The following is a 22,718-nucleotide window of genomic DNA, read 5'->3' on the forward strand; positions in this document are numbered from 1 at the left end:
TTTGATTTTTGAGCTTATTTTTTGAAACCCGTTTCAGATCTTGTGTGAAACCCCCTTTCATAATGTTGTTTTTTTTACTGTTTCTTTTCCGTTTCCTGGCAACTGAATGCGCACTCCTACTGCTTTCTTAGTAGTTTATTTTCCTTTTCATTTTCTTCTGCCACGTCATTTTCTTTTTCTTTCCGTTTCCTGCGCGCCTTGTTGTTTACTAGTGACAGCTCCCTCGTAGTGTATCTATGATTTCTCTGCGACTGTACTACACTAGAGGGAGCTGTCCGAAGTTAGAAAAAGGGGTAAAGAATATATCAGCTTGTCTGAATTATTATGGAAGCGAACAACTCAACAAAGTCAACTACACTCACTAACGAGTCTCTGACAAATTACAAAAAACGCCACAATCAGAATTTTCAATAGCGAAAATACCCCTGACACCACCACAAAACCCGTAGATTCTCCTCGTTCTTCTCCTCCCTCTTCACAATCACACATAGCTTCTGATCTCAAAAAAATGGAGGAAAATGGGAGATCGGAGCTTCAAGATCCCCATTCGAGAGATCCCGAACACGATTCAAAACCTCCTCTCGAGCTTCGATTTGACGGTTTTAACAGCGGTGAGATTCCGTCGGAAAATGGTCGGAAAATGGATGGATTTTGGGAGAAAACCGAAGTTAGGGTTTCTCAGATCTGCGGATCGAATGCTGCACGCTACAAAACGATGTCTCCGGCTCGACTTCCGATCTCGAGATCTCCTTGTTTATCGATTCCTCCGGGATTGAGCCCTAGTACTCTACTCGATTCTCCAGTTCTTCTTTCGAATATGAAGGTTAGGGTTTCTGGTGAATTTTTTGTTTTTTTTGTTTCTAATTGTTTGATTTAATCACACTGTATCTGTAATTGAAGGTTTTGACACTTGAAATCTATATCTATATACATCAATGGGAGACTTTTGTATAGTCTAGTTTTTTTTGTAGAAAGTGATATACGGATTACACTATTAGATGATCCAAACCGTCCATTTGATGGGCCACTACGTAAATAGCTTGTGCCCAAAATATCATTTCCATAGGATGATCCTAACCCTCCGATCTATAGAGGTTTATATAGCAATAGATCGGAGGGTTGGGTTCATCCTATGGAAGTGATTTTTAGGGCACAATATATTTTTGTGACCCTTCAAATGGACGGTTTGGATCATCTAATGGCGTAAGCCGTACAGTTTTCTGAAAATTAATGGACTATACGGGCTTACACCGTATAAAATCTCCATCAATTAATTAAATGACTTTTTTTTTTTAGTATATGGAATTTCGGTTTATTCTACTTTCCTTAATTAACTGTAAATTTCATTATATAATGGGTGAATCTGTTGATTCTGTTCAAAAATTCTGTGCATCAATTGGTTTTTTATTAGTTTGTGGAGGGAATTTCTCATTTTTTTTTTCTATTTTCCCCTTTTCTCAGTGCTTCTCTATTGAAGATTTGGTGACTTTATCTATGATCTTTATACGTTAACTGATTGATATTCTAAAATTTGAGCTCCACGGAAATTTCTCATTTTTCATTTTTTTTTCTATTTTTTTCTTGCTGTGACAGCAATCTAATGTTGCAAGAGGGTATCTGTAATCTTTATGCGTAAGTTGATTGATTATTTTGACAACCCATGGAATTTCAAGCTCTCGATTTGTATCTATTAATCTCTTTTCTTCTGTTTGTGTGTGGAGATGGTAGGGTAAGTAATGGATCTGTTCATTTCTTTTTAGTTACCTTTAATTTATAGCATGTTTTGAAAAGGATGTAAGATTTCAGCTGTGGCCGTTAACTAGATTCTGATGCTTGCTTTACGCTATTCTGTTGGGTTTTTAACTTTATTCAATTTTTTCCTTTCAAATATCTGCCTTTGGTGTTGACTTGTGTTGAGAATCTTGCCTTTCTGTAAAAAATTCCACCTTTTTCTTGTTTAGGTGGGTATGCATTTTTCTTTTCAGAATACATCTTTTTGTGGGTGCTTGGCTTTCCTGTTTGTCTCAACCACCGCGGAATAGGGGTAAAAAGATGAAATCATATGGATACAGATTTATTTTTTTCCCCATAAGCAAAACATTGAGAAACGGGCAGCAGCTTTTGGGTAGGGTGGTGTAGAAGGATGGAGAAGGAAACAAAGAAACTGGTATTTGCTTCTGCAGCCTTATGTTGGTCCATCTTAAAAATCTCATGTTGGTGTGCCTTTAGTTTAGTTCTTTGCTTTGTATGTCTTGACAGATTTATTGCAACCTTTAACCACTCAAGTTGGAGAATTGAAAACTGAGGGATCATATGGATATGGATTTATTTTACATAAAGAAAGAAATGAACATATGGGTATCGACTTTTAGAAAGGGAGTCTAGAAGGTGGAGAAGTGAGAAAATGGGTATGGCTCTAGCAGGCCTTACACAGGTCTAACTTAGAAATCTTTTGTGATTGTTTCAGATTGATTTTGTATGGTTTGGGCCTCCTGATTGCAACTTTTTATATCTCATCTTTGAGAGAATTGGATGCTTGAACATTGATTTTGCTCCTTTGGTTCTGATAACTTGGAAGGATTACTTTGAAAATATTCTGATTTGCTAGTTAGTGATTTGATTGATGTGCTGCTTAAAATGGAGTCCAATATTATCGTGTTTGAAATTTCTATCAAATCAATGCTCACTCGCAGATTCTATATGGTGTTCTCCTCAATGCAAAACATGGTTATATGAGACATGACTGTTAAGGCTTGTAGAAACAGAATTGTCTTGGATATTTTTCTGTTTGCTAGCAGCCTTTTATTGCCTCCATTCAATAAATTTTTTTGTTAACTAACAAACTAAGATAAAATAACCTTACTCTTTCATAGGAACCGTTGCCGAGTACAAAGTTTCTGACTCATTCTTTTCACTCCTTTCGGTCTTGCAGGCAGAACCATCCCCTACTACTGGTACCTTTTCCATGCCCCAGATCACAAGTGATGCTGTTGGTTCTGATAAGTTTTCTCCTGCAAGGGACACGCCTAATAATAGTAAATGTAATGAGGGAAGCTCTGGAGACTTTGGGTTCAAACCCCATATCAGACCACGCACGAGTTCGGGCCTATCCTCATTGGGGCCTTTGGTAATTTCCACAGTTATTCACTGCTTAGTTAGTGATAAAAATCGTGAAGACGTGGATATAGCCTTCTTTATGTTTTTATAATTCTTCTCTGACTTCATATGAATATGATTCAGACAAAACTGTACATCAAATTTATTATCTTCTATAGGCGTTGGGGTATTAAAAATTAAAATAAGTGAGATTTACCGATTACAGCTAATCTCTAAGATACCACTTGTTATGCAAATCCCTGTACTGTGCTTCTTTTTTTCTTTTTCTTTTTCTTTTTTTTGACAGGGAGCATAATCTTTTATTCTCATCAATTTGTATGGGGTGCACATGATAAGTAATGACCAATGTCTTAATGAAACACCAAACCCATCCAATGATTGTGTACTCAATTTAAGTCTCATGATTCTGATCAAAACCTTGACACACTGTCCAAATTGAGTTATCTTTACTTTGATATCCCAATATAATGAAATACTTCAATCATAAATGAAGATAGTATCTTAAGCAAGAAAATAATTAAATAGGTTTTAATATGTGGATTGACTCCCTGGATTATTATTTGTTTCCTGGTATACTTGATCGAATGTTTGTGTGCTAAACAGAAGTCATCTGACTCATCTGCCAGAAGTTCGTCACGATGAAAGTGCCAAAATTAGTAAGAACCTTCATGAAAATGTCTGCAAATTGATTATGTATGGTTACAAAGCTAGTGTGAACTTCACCATTCTCAACCTTTTCATGGAAAAAGTGAGAATCAATCTTGATGTGCTTTTTCATGGCATAGAAACTGGGTTTTAAAATAGCTTGATAGCACTCTAGCTGTCACAATAGGGTGTGCGCCTGTGATCTCAAATGAAGTTACTGTAAGAGATTCCACAACCAAGTGAGCTCCGTTGTTGTGGAGGGCCTGGAGGCCATAGCTCTATATTATGCTTCTGCACTGAATCATGCCACTATCTTTTTTCTTATTGCTCCTAGAGATGCACAATCGTTCACTAATATGCAATACCGTGTGACCCATGTGACCCACGACTGACCTTTATGATTTTTAAATCTTTTGCCTAATCAACATATTAATATTCACACACTCGGACAGCCTTATGTACTGTTAAAATAGTTCATGGTCTGGGGTTCCTCTATTGCTCATGTATCTTTTGGTTGCCTGTAGGTGCTTCACTTGTAGATCATGTTGTACTGCATATGTGTTGGGCCTGGTAAAAGTGAGATACTGAATAACTCCTAGCATGCTGCAATAAGTTTTTGGATCTCTCACTCCTTTCCCCTTCATTTCCATTAGTCTTTTTTTCGAATGGTTTCATTTCCGTTAGTCTTCTTGTTCTAAACTATAGAAGTGATAACTGGCTTGCAGTTCATCATGTGAAGCCTGTTAAGTAGATCTGCAGCACACTTCTTCTATGAGAACTATACCTGTCTTGGGTTCTGTCAACCTTGAATTGAGTCACCTAAATCTTTCATTTCGAAGGCCCTCTTAACTATCACTATTTTTAGTATTAATGTCATCCACATAGACCAAGACCAAGACATACATATTGGAGTGTTCTTGATAAAAATAGTCATTTAATTTGCTTCTCATGTACCCATTATTCTCAAGTGTTGATGTAGTCTATTGGATCGGTGTCTATTTTAGCCCATATATTTCCTACTTTAGTGTACAGATACAATTACTTTTGCTTCTCTTCTCAAACCCTTCAAGCTCCCCCATGTACGTGTCCTCCTTTAGGGACCCATGAAGAGATGCATTCTAACATTCATTTGACTGAGTCTAGCCAGATATATTGGCTAATATGAGGAATAATCTCAGTATGGTGCTCTTGAGTCATGACCAAGGTTTTAAATTTCGGTTTCGGGTATAATTTCAGTCCTCACAGAAACTGAAATTTCAGCTAAAATCCCGAAATTTCAGCTGAAATTCGGTAGAAGCGCTCGGTCTTTTGGGCTGAAATTTCAGTAATTTCGGCTAAAATTTTGTAAATAAATAAAAATTAATATTTTATCGCGCCTGAAATTTGTAAATTTCGGTTTCGGTCCTGACCGAAATCCGAACTTTCAGATTTCGGCCTAATTTTAAAACCATGGTCATGACTACTAGACTGAATGCCTCATCAGTCATCACAGTCAGATGTGTCCATGGTTATACCCTTTGGCCACTAAGCCTTGTACCAATCTATGGTTCTGTTAAGTCATGGCCTTCTACCTATCTATGATTCTTTTATGTCATTTGTTTTAGCTTGAAAACCCATTTACAACCATGGTTTTAATTTGTTTTAAATTTTCCTGAAATTTCACCAAAACCACTGAAATGTTTATGTTTCAATCCCCACCACTGAAACAAAATCTCAATAAATTCCTTCCACGTCATTATTTCCGATCAAAATTCTCGAAATTCAACTGAAATTCCCAAAATTCAAATGAAATAGTTGGAAAGAAAAAAAAAAATGGAAAGATGTTATGATTTACATCTTATAGAGCTATTTTTTCTCAAAAAAAAAAAAATGATGCCCTAATTTGCGGTAAATTGAAAAAATATTGGAAATAAAATAAACTTGCTTTTCTATGGAATTTTTTCTGAAAAAAACCCTATAGAAAAACATTTAAGATTTTTATTCTTTGTCAACATGCTTTGTGGGCCCATCCTAGTTGAATCGAAGGTGGGCCCACTTTTCATTTCAATGTGAAGAGTCATGGGAATTTCAAATCTTAAAACCTAAGCATCATACAAATGATGAGCTGATTAAGCACCGAAAAGAGAATTTTTTTTTTTGTAAGACATTTTACTTGCATTTCATCTCATTTCATTAATCTAGAGAATGGTATTTGGTAGGCAGGATCATCGAATTGCACATCAAAGTAACCATATCTTATATATGGGATGCCAGATCTACATGAGACCAATAATACCTCATAAGTCTATTTGGTATTGACATAGAGTTGGGGTCTTTGGAGCGGAGACTGGTCATTGTACTTTCTTGTACTTCGTTACATTGTACTTCTTTGGGAGTGTTTGATTGCAGGATAATCTAACCTTCAAAAGGAACTTGCCCAGGATTGCTTGTTATCATGGATAGCTTGTCCAGAATTAGTTTATCTTCTGTTTGTCCACTTTTTTTTATCAGAGTTATTTTTGTCCGTTGTTTGTTCCATGTTTTATTATAAAAGAATTAATTATCTAGAGGAATGATAAAGTGAAGGACGTTGCTGCAAGAGTCCTATCATTAAAATTACCAAACTACCCCTATCTCAAAGAAACTGGCCAAAATGCCCTTATCTCATGAAAAATAACCAAAATACCCTTATCATAAAAAATGACCAAGATATCCTTATCATGAAAAGATCAAAATAATTATCTCATAGAAAATTACTAAAGTACCCCTACCTCATAAAAATTATCAAAATACCCCTAATTCCAAGGAGGTATGGATGAAAAAGGTAAGGGTATTTTGGTTGTTTTTTGAAATACAGCGTTATTTTGGTCATGGTTTTAACTTTCGGCCGAAATCCAAAATTTCGGCCGAAAGTACATTAAATCGGATTTTTACATGATTTCCCCATAATTTCGCCGAATTAACCCAAATTTCGTTTTTCACCCTTACAAAATTTCTACCGAAATGTAAAAGATTTCCGCTGAAATGTAAAGATTTCCACTGAAATTTCCATCGAAATTTTGTACTTTCCGGTGGAAACTTTAAGGAAACCGAATTTTTTGTCAAATTTTTACATTATTTCAGCCGAAATTTCCACTGAAACCGAAATATTTCGGTTTTCGTTGTGGCCGAAACCGACACCGAAACCGACATTTAAAACCTTGATTTTGGTAATGTTACTAGTTTCGCAAGACATCGGTATTTTGATCATTTTTAGAGATAAGGTTGTTTGGTTATTTTTAACGAGTGTGGTCATTTTTAATGATAAGGGTATTTTGATATTTTCCTATGACATAAGGGTACTTTGGTAAATTTTATGAGATGATTAATTTTCTCCTTTTTTAATAATAAAAGTTTTTTAGGATTTTTTAAAAACTCATTTTTCATTTTTATATTCTTACTCAAACATACTATAAATACACACATAGGGTGAGCCTTGGCGCAACGGTAAGGTTGCTCCATTGTGACCTTGTGGTCACAGGTTTGAGTCACGGAAACAGCCTCTCTGCAAAGCAGAGGTAAGGCTGCGTACATCTAGTCCTCCCCAGACCCCGCAATGGCGGGAGCCTCATGCACTGGGCCGCCCTTTTTTTTATATACTATAAATATACACACTTTGTGTAAGGGTATTATGATCATTTTCTATGATGTACGGGTATTTTAGTTAATTTTCCATGAGATAAGGGTATCTTTATCATTTTGAATGAGATAAGAATATTTTAGTTTTTTTTTGAACGGTGAGAATATTTTATTTACTTTCTAAAAGTTATAGGTATTTTGGTCCTTTTCTATAAATAGGGGTATTTTGGTCATTTTTGTTGAGGTGGGTATTTTTATCAATTTTTATGAGACAGGGGTATTTCGGTCATTTTTTGAGGTGGGTATTTTGATTATTTTCTATGAGATATGGGTATTTTGGTCATTTCTCATGAATTATAAGTATTTTAAGATTTTTTTTTCTGTTTTTGGATTTTTTTTTTTAAATTTGAGTTTCTAGTTTTTCATTTTTTTGGTCCTGGGCAAGTGAAATTCGATATTTCATCTAGAATTTCAGTTGCTCTCATTTTCTAGGTTGAACTCAAAAGTTGGGATTGTTTTGTTCAGGATAGTTCTTCAACAAATGCTGAATGGCCTCTTATTCTCGAATAAGTTCTGCCCCCAAAAAACTATCCGGCATTCAAACAGCCTTTATTGATTTTACTGTTCCAAACATGTGCAGCATCGTAGGTCACTAGGTGTTTGATGCCATTATAGATGGCTTTCTTGCTTATTTGATGATTTCTAAGAATGTATTTGTGCTTAGTCTAGTATCTCTCGAAGTTTCTTCTTAAAATTTCATCATGTGCATATGTTTTCATACATTTATGTGATTTTACAAGATTTCAATTGAAATTTCCACCGAAACTGAAATAATTCCATTTTCATGCCAAGCGAAACCAAAACCGTAATTTAAAACCTTGTTTACAATCTACCACATTCTCGTCTTGAGATCTGGCTACTACTTCTTACTTGTCATTTCTATAAAGGTGCACCCATCTCTTCTTCCATAACTCTCATCCACTTGTCATTAGACAATGCCTTTGTGCCTAGCAAGGGGCTTCCATGTTCGTACCTTTACAATATCATAATTGGGGATACAAATAAAATAAGAACCAAATTGAGAGACAGGCAAAAGTTCTCGTTGAATGCTAAGGACTACATATACATCAACATAGGAGGAACCAAAAGTCTGAAGAGACACACTAAACTTGCATGAGTAATGACAAGGGAAGATCCATCAACCGTAATAATGTGAGAGGAACCATAATATTGAAATCATGTTACTCGAGTCATCATTGATGTGGTGGGTGGCACCAGTATCGACCACCCAGGAAGCTTCTAAAGGAGTAATGAGAGAAAGATCCAGTATATGATATGCCAAATCCATTGGGGAACAATATTAAGTAAAACTTCGATGGTTGTTCCCTTGGAAATCTAGGTCTAGCAGGGGACTCTGATGGTTGTTCCCTTGGAAATCTAGGTCTAGCAGGGGTGGATGAAGTATTCAGACCTGGCGATGGTGAGATTTTGTTATCTTACTGTGGCCCTATCAGAAGATCCAACTCCAACAAGACGGAAATTAGGGTCCTCAATGGTGCTAAGATTTACACAAGAATATTTCACAGTCCATTTATTGTTGGAGGTCATTCGCTGAATGTGATCTCATGTGCAGAAGGAAGGAATTTGGGGCCATGGCAATTAGCATCCTTTATTGGTGAGATTGTGGACAGTTATAGGGATATAGATGTTTCTTTTTCTTACATTCCTAGATCTGCTAATGAGTTAGCCGATTGTTGGCGAAATCTGACGTTCTTAGGGATACAAGGACTCTTCGTATGAGGGCAACCTCTACCTCTGTAATTTTTCTCTCTTCTAATGTATTTTAGGTTATCTTTTCAAAAAGAATAAAACGATATGTCAAGGCCATATCCAAGTCTATATGAGGCTGAGAATCATAGCAACGGTAACAATCAATGAAAGTGATTCTATATCCACACATCTAACAAGCTGTAACAATCAATGAAAGTGATTCTGTTTCGACTCAGTGCAACAGAGCCTGGGGCATGAGGATAGAACTGAGGTAATGCAAAACCTAGCTGTGCCGGTGCTATAGTATAGAACTCAGTCGAAGAAAAATAGTGTTTCCTTCTGTAGGAGAAGACCTCCGTGGGCATGCTAGGGACACCCTGTCCTTGTTAACCATGTAGAGTGCCACATATGCTACTAGATATTGAGGAACATGGTGGCAAAAATGTTGAAAACCAATGCCACAACCTTGTCCGTGACCATGTCCACATCCAAATGGATAAGTAGGGGTTTTTTGTTATTAAGGTGCTAAAATGCACTTTTTTAAGTGAAAAGAGAGTGGTCTCTGCTTTGTTGTGTAAAAGAAAACCATTTCGCTAACATGCACCTCACTCAAATGAGGCTTGTGTCAGCAAAGGAGAGAGGAAAAAAAAGATGAGAAAATGAATGCAAGGGCAGTTGGACCGAAGGGTTTGAGCGCTGTTTAAAAACTCCTTGAGTCAATTGTCGACTTGTCCAGGTTGACTCCCTTTTACCTTGGTTAATTCTCATCCGAGTCTGAGTTTTTCCTCACCAAGTTAATCAAAACTCCTTAGACTCGCTCGAGTTAATGAAAACTTGACCACATCAATTGTTGACTTGCCAGAGTTGACTTCCTTTTACGCTGGCCGAGTTCTCCACTGAATATGAGTTTTAAACATTGAATTTGAGAAACCCTTGGTTATTATGTGAAAGAGAAAAAGGGAAGACTGAAGGAGAGAAAATGGAAAACAATAAGGAGGTTTAAAGCTTTTGAGATTGAAGAGAAAGAAAAATAGGACGGAGTGAGAAGAAAATTAGGTTAGCATAGAGTATCTATTAAGAGAGGAAGAAGAAATATGTAGAGGAGAAGTACGTTTATGATGGAGAGTAAATGGTTGGCTGCTGTTCTTGATCGAATGACTCTGATACCATGTAAAATCTATTGTAAATGTGATAGTGAGATGAAAGTAGAGAAGAGAGAAGGCTAGAAATTTTGCGGGAACTCTAAACCCAGTTTTTTCATATCATCAAAATAACTTAATAGAATTGCTACACGAGTATCATAATGACCAAAATATCCCTACTTATGTTGTTCGACTAGTTCTAATACCCCTGCTTATGTTGTTCGAGCAGTTCTACTTCTAACAGTATGGTGCATGGACATGCCAAACATGCCCCCCCTGTGCACGCGCAGCCGGCCTGACCTGACCCAATCCGAGAAACTATCTCAGGTAGGGCCGGTTTTATGAATCATGGGTTTTTCTAAAATAAGCCCGACCCGAGACAGTTTCTCGAGTTGGGTAGGGTTTTGGAAAACCCGACCCGAGTTGCAATCCTAATATAAAGTATACAACTGGGCCAACTGGCCTTATATATAGGCAACAAACAAATAAGAAAAGACCAACATGTCCCTAAAATAAGTAAAAGACCAAAATAACCCTAATAAAGCCAAAAATCCCCAAAATATCCCTACGAACAACAAATAATCCCCAAAATGTCCCTACGAATAATAAAAGATACCTATGGGGTCCTCTGTGTGCGGCCCCGCCTAGAATAAACCCGTAAGGGACGTCTACGATCCCCATCATATATAATTTCTTGTTCTAAGGCTATTTTTATAGTCATTAAAAAATGCTATTTGTTTTATTTTCAATAAAGGAGTTCACAAATGAGCTTGTTTGGACATGTTTTTTCACTTAGAAGATGCGGTTGGTATAGTTAGCGTCATTACTTTTAAACCAATTTCTCCCTTAAATTGTGGTAAAATATGGGTGCTGTGCTAGTGAGGATGCAGGTTATTGCTACTGAATTATCTCAACTACTTTTATGAGGAGTTAGTTTCTATTCTTCTTTTTACATTAGTTTGCATTGGACCAGCGTGTTTTTTTCCATCTATGTTCAGTTGTTTACATTTGCAATTTAGCCAGATTTACTGGTACTAGTTGCCTAACATTCTTTTTATTTTCTATTAAGCCTTCTGTTAGTTCAAGCTACTCTCACTGCAAGCCATTTGCACAAGTTCGAGGTCAATGCCAGCCCCAGGAATTTGCATCCTCACCTTCAGTAACAACTGATAACATAGGAGTCTCTTCACACGAGTTGACTCTATCTGTAACACCTTCAAATACACCAGCTTACATGGTTACCTCAATGGCTAATCCACCTTCTGAAGTTACTTCCGATGAATCACGGCAAAGGCAGGTCTCAGACAATGGGACCCAAGCATCAAATAAAGGACATAATCCTTTGGTTGTAGTTGAGAAATCATCAGAAGATGGGTATAACTGGCGAAAATATGGGCAGAAATATGTTAAAGGATGTGAATTTCCACGGAGCTATTATAAATGTACTCATCCGAATTGCCAAATGAAAAAGCAATTTGAACGCTCACATGATGGTCAAATTGTGGATATTATATATAAGGGTCAGCATGACCATCCTAAGCCTCAAACTAGCCGTCGATTAGCAGTTGGTGCAATCCTTACTGGTCCTGGTGAAGAAAGAACTGGTGGGCTTTCTTCTGTATTCAGTGTAGAAGGTACGGTTTAGTGTTCCACTGATAATGGTATTTTTATGCTTGTATGTTCTATTTAAAAATGAAAATTTGGAAGATTTTTACATACTTTTTTTGCAGAGAAGCCATCAAATGCCTATGCCCAGACAGCTCACCATATTGATTCAAATGGTGCCCCTGCGCTTTCTCCTGTGTCAGTAAGTGATGATGATATAGAAGTTGCGTGTGGGCCCTCCAACAAGATTGGCGATGATGTTGAAGATGATGATGATCCTGAGTCAAAGCGCAGGTGCCTTAAGTTGAATTTACTTGTATGAACTTTACAGGCACGTTTGGCTACCATGATTTTTTTTTCATGATAAATCGGTGTCTCCAAGTGGAGATGAGGGTGAAGTGGCTAGAAATCAGGAAACTAGCTCCAAGTGATGAGAAGTGGCTAAAAATCAGGAAACAAAAAACTCTACTCAAAATAGGATCGACTTTTTTCCTGATTTTTAGCTACTTCTCAGGCTCATCTCAATCTTGCCCTCTCAAATCTCTCTCCTCCTCCTACTGCCCTACCCCTCACCACTTGGAGACACTGATTTATCATGAAAAGAAATTTCCTGGCTGCCAGGTATGGCCTACATATAAGCAAGTGCATCTATAAATGCTAACCTTGTATTCTATTCCTGAATAAAATTGTGAGCAGGAAGAAAGATATTGGAAGTATAGACGTTACTCCGATGGGCAAGGTAACCCGGGAACCACGCGTTGTTGTACAAACTATGAGTGAGGTCGATATCCTGGATGATGGGTATCGTTGGCGTAAATATGGGCAGAAAGTAGTGAGAGGGAATCCTAATCCAAGGTATGTGTTGCTACTTAGGATCAAGGTTTCAAATTTCAATTTCGGAATGCGTTTCGGTCCTCTCCGAAACCGAAATTGCAGCCGAAATTTTGAAATTTAACGAAATCAATCACCAGCTATTTTATCTCCTACAAAATTTCGATCGGAATTACCGATATTTCGGGATAATAGTAAATAATTATCATAAATCAAGATTTTTGGGTGAAATCCCTTAAATTTCGGACGAATTTTCGGGATAAACAAAATTTCGACTGAAATAAACTACTACTACGGGTTTTATCGATTTCGATTTTGGTATCCACCGAAACCCGAAATTTCGGACCGAAATTTTGGATTTCGGTCGAAATTTAAAACCTTGCTTAGGATCAGACAACTAATGGGCAGAAAGGATTATCTTATTGATTTTGGTTCTCTTTATTCTTTTATAATTCTCTTTCTTGAAACTTAGATCATGAAATTTGGAGAAGAATATTACTGTTTATTTCTTCCAGTTACACAAACTGCTAAAAGCACATAGACAGTCCTCGTCCATTTATTGATACATACATGATAGTCATCATGAACTCTTCCTTCCATATATATACATATATATATATATATATATATATATATATATATATATACATATATATATATATATGTATATATATATATATATATATATATATATATGTATGGACCTTCAAGGACAGTGAGAAGAGTAACTGGGGACTTTATGGCCTCAGAGAAGGGGGCGACCTTGATTTCTTGTTGTAGATTTAGTTCTTTATGGTGCCCATTAAAGCTCTTGACAGTGTGCTGATATCATTAACCATGAAGAATATAGTCAGTCACTCAAATGTTCAACATAGAAGGCTACTTATATGGTTCACTAATTATGCCAGCACCATCATTATGCATGGCTATGTCAAGTTCTTCGCATGACAATGGCTAAATATATTTCTTAGCTATGAATTCCGTTTCGTTTTGGCCAGTTGAACGGAATGCTTCGGCGTTTTGTTTCAGAATCGATGTTACGACAACCGAATTTTTTTAATAGTTAAAAATATGAAAAAATGCTAAAAAATTCCCAAAAATTGGAACAACATGGTCATCCTGTGCTACCCAATCCATCAAAACATCAAGGTTGTAAAGATCCAACATTTTTTTTGAAAGGTGAAGATCCAACATTTACTTGAAGGAAAATCAATGTCAACTGAGATGCCTATGTTTATCGGTGCCTGATTAGATGAAAGAATTTTAGAGATTAAATTATTAGATTTTTTACCTGAATTCTGGGATTTAATAATGTTTGGACATGATAGTGATGTAGGACCGTGAAGGGAAATTTGATGAAAGGGGAGAGAAATACACGAAAAGGGATAGAATTAGAAGAATAGGGGAAGAAGAGACGAAAATAACCTGAAGAAGAGACGAATTTAGGGAGAAGTAGAAGAAGAAGAGAAGAATAGATGAATTTAGAGAGAAAAGAGAAGAAATCAGAAGAGGGAAGAAGAAAACCAGAATTAGAGGGAGAAGAATCTTTATTCAATATCAATCAAAGTTACAAAATAAGTTCTAAAGATGCCTATATATAAGCAAATAAACAACCTAAAAGATAGAAACCTATTAAAATAAGAATTCCTAAAAATAACATGGAAAATAAAATCCTAGAAACTAATAACATGGAAATAAAAATACTAGAAACTAAATAATGTGGAAATAAATCCTAATATCTGCATCATTCTCCCTCGCTTGAAAAGAACTTGCCTTCTAGCTAATCCGCCTAGATTAAATACGTAAACGACCCACTCAAGTAGCATGAATCGCAATCCTCCGAACTCTGGAATGCTGCACAACGCTCTTAAGGACTGGGAAAGTGGTAGGGAACGTGAGCGTAGTACTACAGAAGAAATCAACAATGCAGAATCATAAAGACGCGAACCTCTCTTGACAATCAAATAAGCTGGGAAGATGACAACGTACTCCTCCTGGATCGGTATAGTGATATCATGCGGGCAATCTTCCTGATCAATGTGTGTAACAAGCTCCACTGTCTCAGCACAAATCTCGACAATCCGCTCAATCGGCTCAAAGATAGGGAAATCCTCAACAATATGCTCTCAATCATTCGTCTCAAGTAATGGCGCATCAAGCAAGGCACTCGCCGCTGAATCATGACGGTACTTGGTCAACTCTGTCAATAGAACAACCTCACATGGCTCGGTCACAATATTTGCATCAACTGTGGAAGTGGCAAGCTGTCTCTCTAGATGCTCGGCAGCTGGTGCTGGGGAAATATCTGAATCATTATGCTTGGCAATTGGTGCTGGAGAAATATCTGAATCATCATGCCTGTCGATGTCGGTCTCAGCAATCACTGGACTCTCTTGCTATATAACATCTCTGACTCAGTAGCTTACGTAATCATAGGCTCAACAACTATAATGGTCTCATCCACAAGATCATCTGTCGGACCAATAGCATCAAATTTCGTCGCTGGTTCAATTTCAGCCTCTCGTGCATGGTGGGCTGTGATTTCTCGTTCAAAGCGAGCGAAGACTTCGGCATCTTGTTCGCACAACAATTTACTCTCATGCAAGTTACGCGCTATCATTTCCAAGGTTGCCTGAAATTCAGCTTCTTGTGCAAGTCGAGCAGCTGCTTCACGCATTAATTGTTTTTCATACCGATTTGCCCTTATCGCATAAATACTCATAAACTCATCACGAACATCCTCCCATCGACGAAAATAAGAACTGTGATGACGGTCCGTGATTCAATTTATCCATAACCTCTCGGCTTGTCGTCATACAGAGAAACTGGCTCTGTAGATGGTCACTCGGTGATCATAGCCGTATTACTCATGATATGCATCCAAAGCATTGATCCACTGTAGACATATAGTCTCATAATAACTATAGGGAGTGCGGTCTTGGCAATATTGATCGTCGTACCCATCAAAATATGGAACATAGGGCGGAGCCATTGGGATCGGCGTCGAAAACTGAAATCAACCGTCTGATTTGTTTGTCATGTCGAAAGGAATACAACACCTGTCTCGGATCTCAAATTGGATGAGTGAAAGCTGATGATCGGAAGAAGCGGCTCGATCAACGGTTGAGATGGCTCCTGAAACTGTACTGAAGACTGCTGTCCGCTACTGAAAATAGGCTGGATGCGCTCTAAAAGTTGTCACGAACAACTTCCGCGTTGAGGTCGATGGTCAATTTTGAACAGAAATAGCTCGAAAAACGAGAGAAAAACTAGATAGAGAGAGGAGAGAGAAAATAGGAGAGGAAGAAACTCTCTCTTTTTTTTTTGTATTTTTTTCAATTTTGTATTTTCTGATTTTTTTTTGCCGAAGGGGGTGCCTGAGGTAAAACAAGGGACTGATATCCCTTAAGTTATAAGGTGTGTAATAAACTAAACAGGGGATGGTCAAATTGGGTTAAAAGTAAAAAAGAAGGCGTGGCCAAGGAGAACAAGGGGGTGAGGTTAATTGGTCTTGCCTATATGGAAAGGGGTGTTGAGGTGAAGAATGGGGGGCTGATTTAATTCAAGTTTACTTTTTTGTCCTCTTGTTAGTTGCAGATACGAGAAAGAGAACTGATCTTCTTTTTTCAATTGTGGTCACGCGACCCACTTGGTAGAAAAGTAAAAAAGATTGGGGTACCTGTGTAATTTCCTCAAACATTGAGCCTCTTTGCCTTCTTTGAAAAAAAGTCACACTAGTACTTTTGCTAGGCAAAAAGCAACTTTAGTTGAAGAAAAAAGTAACTTTCTTTCTCTAGAAGGTAACTCCAGACCACCTTTTCTTTTCTATAAATAACTCCTCTAAAAAAGTAACCTTTTCCAAGAAATTTGAGGAAACTTACTGTGCAAGGAATCCTCCTTTTTTTTATTACTTTCTTTGCTTTATTTGAAAACCCACAACACCTACGTATCTGTTGTCTTCTATAGGAAGGAACTTTCCTTTTTCCTTTTTATCAATCGGATATTCCAAAGAAGCTGACTTCCCAAATAAGTTCGGAAACTTACTTGCTAAGGCAACTTAACTTAGGAGGTTGTTTTAAGATAGGAATAAGAGGTTTCCTACTTCAGCACAAACTCTGAGAAGACGAGATAGCCTGCGATGGACTCACGCACGGGTGCAACAGCGATGGTGATGGAGTCTTGGCGGACAAAAAATGGTCACGATGGCGGCAGATCTTTTCGAAAATAGAGGGTTGGCTCGGTGAAGAAGGTTAGGGCTGAATATCCAAATAGGGACTGATTTTAGGGTTTCTGATAGTTAGGTTTGAAAGAGATGGAGAAAATCCAGGGAGGTGATTAGGGTATGATGTTGAAGTGGGTTTCTATTGGGTTGGCTATGAAGGGAAGAGGCGTGGCTGAAATTTGTTGAGTTGAAAATTTGAGTGGTAATTGGGGCTGAAACAGGGACTGGCTGTTATTCGGCTAATAAAAGATGGTTTGGGACAGCAGGTTTATTGGGTAGGAGCAGGTTTATTGGGTAGGACTAGGAGAGGCCGAAAATAAGGGCTGAAAGGTGAGAAGAAATTGGGGTATGTTTTTGGGATTCGGGTAACAGATTGTGGGGTAATTTGAGGTGGCTCGCGATTCGATATGCGGACTCTGATCTTTGGCTTTGATACCAAATTGATGTAGGACCGTGAAGGGAAATTTGACGAAAGGGGAGAGAAATAGACGAAAGAGGATAGAATTAGAAGAATAGGGGAAGAAGAGTCGAAAATAACTTGAAGAAGAGACGAATTTAGGGAGAAGTAGAAAAAGAAGAGAAGAATAGACGAATTTAGAGAGAAGAGAAGAAATCAGAAGAGGGAAGAAGAAAACCAGAATTAGAGGGAGAATAATCTTTATTTAATATCAATCAAAGTTACAAAATAAGCTCTAAAGAGGCCCATATATAAGCAAATAAACAACCTGAAAGATAGAAACCTACTAAAATTAGAATTCCTAAAAATAACATGGAAAATAAAATCCTAGAAACTAATAACATGGAAATAAAAATACTAGAAACTAAATAATGAGAAAATAAATCCTAATATCTGCATCAGTTAGACTTTATGAATTTTTAAATTTGGAAAAATACCCCATCATTTGGAAGTTGAGATTTTGACCCGACCCGAAATGACAAAAAACGGTTGAATTTTGTACTAAAACTAGAAAGTTGACTTTTTATTTTTTTAGAATTGGATCTTGAAACTATTTTGAATAAATCCAAATGAGGGGTATTCCCCTGTTTAAATGTAAATCTGAAGTAAATGAACATTAAAAAGTAGTAAAAACATTTACTTGCCGAAACGGACTGAAACAAGGTGCGAAACGGAACATTGGGGGGGGGGGGGGGGGGGATTGCGGTTTCGTTCTGGAATCTCGGCTGAAACAAAACAAAATCCGTAACTATGATATATTCCAATACTCTAATGTTCTAGCGTTTCATGTTCTCGATCTTTCCAACTTACAATAATATTTATTTGAAAATTTTCATTTAGAGAAGTATGTCATCTATTTTGTTAACTGAAAAATTAATAACTTGTCCAAAATTGCTTGTGGCTTTTCCTGTTCTCCATGCAACTGAATTTCTTTTCTAGCCAGAATGAAAATCGGAAAGGTTATCCAGTAATAGCAAACTACTATTAATGCATGTTTCCCCGGTTATACATGTATCTCCATCAAATGCTTGGTTACTTATTCAATAAAAACAAATACACAACTGTACCTACAATAAATAGTGCAGATGTACATTGTCAAGTTGGGTGAAATATTTCATTTTGTGCATGTTTCTCTTTTACTTCAGTCACATGGTTTGTCTTTGTTTCCCTATGATAGCATTATTAGATGAGGCTTAATGGGGTCATAGTGCTGTTACACTCATCCTCATATAGGTGAACATGGTTGCTGAAAGCCTAATTAGTGCATCTTTTGATTCTATAACTGATAGTAGTGTGGGTAGTTTCTTTTGCATTTATTAGTTGCTTTAGGTTAGTTAAAGTTTGTTTCTTGCACATTATACTGTAAAGACAGCTCACAATGCTGCACATTTTAGTGTAGTGACATCTCATAACCACGGTTTTAAATTTCCTCAAAAATTTCCAGAAACGACCGAAATATTTCCGTTTTCATCTCCACCAAAAACTAAATCCCAATGAATTCCTTCCACGTCATTGTTTCTGTTTAAATTCCACCGAAACCTAAATCTTTCCATATTTGTACCGACCGAAACCGAAATCTTTCCGTTTCCGTACTGACCGAAACCGAAATTTAAAACCTTGCTCGTAACCCTGACATTCATAGTAGGATGGTTCAACGTAACCTGAAGCAACTTATATAACAAAGCATAATTTGTTTATGTAATAATGTAACTAAACTGAATTCAAAGTTAAAACTAATATAATGCTCCATTTCAACCAGGATTTTGGATTTGAATCAATCTTTTTTTTTGAAACTTATTCTTATTATTTATGATATAATTCTCACAGCAATGGATGATCCTTCCATCTAAATGCTACATTTAAGGAGGCCAAGCTTGTGCTTTAATTTTTCTTCGGACTTCACTAAGTCGGCTCAGTGGATGCATGATTTGTTGTGTTTTACAGCATTTGCCATTTTCTGCTACTACAAACTATAAAGCTTTCTTGACATTTTTCTTATTTGAGATCTGTGGGTATTCTCATTCTACTCATGTTATACAGGAGTTACTACAAATGCACAAACAATGGATGCCCCGTTAGGAAGCACGTTGAGAGGGCATCACATGATCCGAAGGCTGTTATAACCACATACGAGGGAAAACATAACCACGATGTACCTTCCGCAAGGACTAGTAGCCACAACACTTCTGGGCCCATGGTATTAAATGAAGCCAATACTTTAAATGATCACATGTCAGCAGGTTTGAACTGCATGTTGCAGACGAACGACACTACGAGGGCAATTCCTCGGCACTATGACCAATCAGAAGAAAATGGTGTGATTAGCCTTAATCTTGGTGTTGGGATCAGTTTAAGTTCTGAAAATAGATCAAATGAGAAGCAACAAACACGAGAGAAAGAACAAATCCAGAGCCAAATTCAAATCACCGGGAGTTCTGGTTGTGGTAAGGTGATTGAAGCAACCCCAATTGCAGCTTATTATAGAAGTTACAAAGATGGAACAAATTGTTATAGATCTGGAGAAGAACAGAGAGAAAGTTTTAGCTTCAATACTCCACCGTTAAACCATTCCTCCAACTCTTATCGGCAGAACATCGGCAGATTAGTACTGGGTCCATGAGATTGATACCTACAGCTCCCAAAGGAAATCAATATAACAGCTTGCATTCTATGGATGCAAACCGTTTCTGTTAAAAGCAAATGTTAATCTTCTACAGGCAAGGCAAGAATCTAATGTTGTAATATAACTTAGTTTAGAACACACTCTTCCTGTGTAAGAGCTTTGTTGCTTTATACTGTAACTGTCCATTGCAATCAGCTATTTTTCATGTCCTTGTAAGCAGATGGCTTGTGTAAATTTTATGAAATTAATGCAGGCAAGATGTTGTGATGGCCAAAGACTAACTCTCCATCTGCACTGTATATCGTTTGTAAAAGAAGCTGGCTGGAAAAATCTATCTTTGTTGATTATCAGCAAGGCTTCGTACAAGTTGTATAAACTGTGGATATCTTAATTTCAGTTGGAGGGGAAAATGTCGATGGATTGCGAATCCCCATCAGCAGAAGAATCCTACTTTGCCGGTATCATCAACTAACGACGTTCTGGCATTCGAAGGCGATGGGTGGCCGGACTCGGGTGAAATCTCAACTAATTTGGAGAATGGATTACCTCTTCTTTATATTCCGGGGAAGGAAATAGATGGCATGCGACATCTCGTGAAAGCTTGTTTGATAGGACGAACTATGCAGAAGGAATGGAGTGCTGAGGAGCTTAGGATCTGGGCTCGGAAACATTGAGACATTCCGTCTCTACCTACACCCCTGGCTAAAAATGAATTCCTTTTTATGTTTGATTGTGAAGTACTAGCTCTTAAGGTTCTAAAAATGGGAGATGAAGCTGGTGGTGGTCACCTTCTTTTTCTTAAAAAATGGGACCATGATTATCAACAAGGAATGGAACAAAACAACGGACAATGCATGAGTTATGCGTTGGCCAAAATCCTCACCCTAAAATGGAGGCTATCAGTTCCCTTCTTACGCCTGCGAGTTCAAAATTCTGACTTTATGGTGGGTTGGGAGTTTCAGGATCCGTCTCCATCGCCACTGGAAAGGTTCCAAGGGGAGCCAGGGGCCTTCCCGGCGATGATACCAGTTGACCGCCGGGGGAAGACTCGGGTTAGCCCAAAGGTAGATCCACCGGTTAATTTTTCCCCTGTAGCTGTCAGTGAGAATGTGCGAAAGTAGAAACCGACATAATGTCAGGGATATGGGGCCTTGTCAGGACGTGGGGTTTTCAAAATTCAAATTTCAAATTCAAAATCCCAATCCAGTTAAGCAAGTAGATCAAATGACAGGTGGAGAAATGAATAATTGGCGTAAAAAAACATAACAGGAAGGCTCCTACGATTTCTCCTGGATTAGAAGCTAAAGTCAACGGGCCCTGGGTATTCTCAAGAGTAGTGTGGGTGGGCCTATTTTCAAAAAAAGGATCACGACAGAATGAAACAATATCAGGTGTGAATGGAGACGGGAAGGTGAGGTCTTTAATTCTGAATATCCAAATAACAGCGGTGGAAACCTAGGTACTAAGAATCTTAGGGAGATAATTTCTCATCCTCAATCTTTGCTTGGTAAATTCTCACCCTGGTCCTTGGAAGAGGTTGACTCTCAGAAACCTCTTTCAAGGGTAGCATTTTCTCTTAATCAAACCTTCTACTCGTTGGGACTCTAATCCTTGCTCCTAATGAGGATGGGATTTTGGAACATAAGAGGATTGGGGGAAGATAACAAGATACGTTTAATCAAAGATTTGGTTTCTCAGAGGAAATTAGATTTGGTGGTCATCACTGAATCAAAAGTAACGGGAGTCACAGATCAATTTATTAACAAATTGTGGGGGAGGAATCATCGGGAATGGGTTGCTTTGTCATCAGTTGGAATGGCTGGGGGAATAATTGTAATATGGAAGGAAGGAAAATTTGCTAATGAAGGAACCAGGGTTGGGAGGTATTCAGTCATAGTTTTGTTCAAATCAGCTGAATGGGATGAGAAGTAGATATTTACGGCGGTATATGGTCCAGTAAGGGTGAGAGAGAGGAAGGAATTGTGGAAGGAATTACGCTTGATTCGTAATGCATATCTATTTGATTCCCTTCAGAAAAGAATTCCCAAACCAGGATAACCACAAGGATGAGGAGATTTTCGAATTTCATACAAGAAATGAAATTAATTGATCTGCCACTAGAAGGGGCACACTATACTTGGTCAAACAATCAGGTGAGATTAGTAATGTGTCGACTGGATCAGGTTATTATATCCTCAAACTGGGAAGATTGATCCCCTTTGATCTCCCAGAAGGCTTTTCCTAAGCTTCTTTTATATCATAATTCTATTGTATTAGAAATGTCTGATTTCCCTGGTGGTCCAAAACCCTTTAGATTTAATTTAAATCTTCTTGAAGCTCCGAGAATAGATGAAAAGATCAAGCAACGGTGGGATGGGATTTCTATACAAGGTTGGAAGGGATATATTCTCTGTAAAAAGCTCAAGGCTATTAAGCAGAAGATAAAAGAATGGCAGAAAATGGTGGATGAGGAATCTAAATGCAATAAGGCAGAGACAATGACAGCTTTGGAAGTCCTGGAAGAAAAAGAAGAGGCAAAGTCTCTATCGACCACTGAGAAAATGGAAAGACTAGAGCTCCTGGAAAAATATGAGGAGTTTCTGCGTACGGAAGAGATCAGGTGGCGTCAAAAGTCAAGGGCTACATGGCTTAAAGAAGGAGACCGGAATACAAAATTCTTCCAAAAATTGCCAATTCGAGACGGCGAAT

General features: G+C 37.6%; 1 protein-coding gene across 2 annotated transcripts; it reads left to right on the forward strand.

Moving 5' to 3' along the window:
- Positions 1 to 402: 402 nt before the first annotated feature.
- LOC143846601 (WRKY transcription factor SUSIBA2-like) lies at positions 403 to 20,359 on the forward strand. 2 transcript variants are annotated; one of them, XM_077355078.1, is made up of 6 exons: positions 403 to 823; positions 2,933 to 3,127; positions 11,341 to 11,905; positions 12,002 to 12,170; positions 12,573 to 12,731; positions 19,427 to 20,359. In XM_077355078.1, the coding sequence occupies exons 1-6, from the start codon at positions 509 to 511 to the stop codon at positions 20,004 to 20,006; spliced, it is 1,983 nt and encodes a 660-aa protein (XP_077211193.1). In that variant the 5' UTR covers positions 403 to 508; the 3' UTR covers positions 20,007 to 20,359. The 2 variants fall into 2 exon arrangements, with proteins under 2 accessions (XP_077211193.1, XP_077211194.1); XM_077355079.1 differs by lacking the exon at positions 403 to 823 and adding an exon at positions 2,013 to 2,167.
- Positions 20,360 to 22,718: the final 2,359 nt, after the last annotated feature.

This window comes from Tasmannia lanceolata, unplaced genomic scaffold (genome assembly GCF_043159265.1).
Source record: "Tasmannia lanceolata isolate RefF3 unplaced genomic scaffold, GAP_Taslan_0.1 ptg000015l, whole genome shotgun sequence".
Taxonomy (NCBI): Eukaryota; Viridiplantae; Streptophyta; class Magnoliopsida; order Canellales; family Winteraceae; genus Tasmannia; species Tasmannia lanceolata.

Coding starts and splice junctions, on each gene's coding strand:
- LOC143846601 (XM_077355078.1), top strand. CDS start 509: ATGGAGGAAAATGGGAGATCGGAGCTTCAAGATCCCCATTCGAGAGAT. Junction 3,128..11,340: donor TATCCTCATTGGGGCCTTTG/GTAATTTCCACA, acceptor TTTTCTATTAAG/CCTTCTGTTAGTTCAAGCTA. Junction 12,732..19,426: donor AGAGGGAATCCTAATCCAAG/GTATGTGTTGCT, acceptor CATGTTATACAG/GAGTTACTACAAATGCACAA.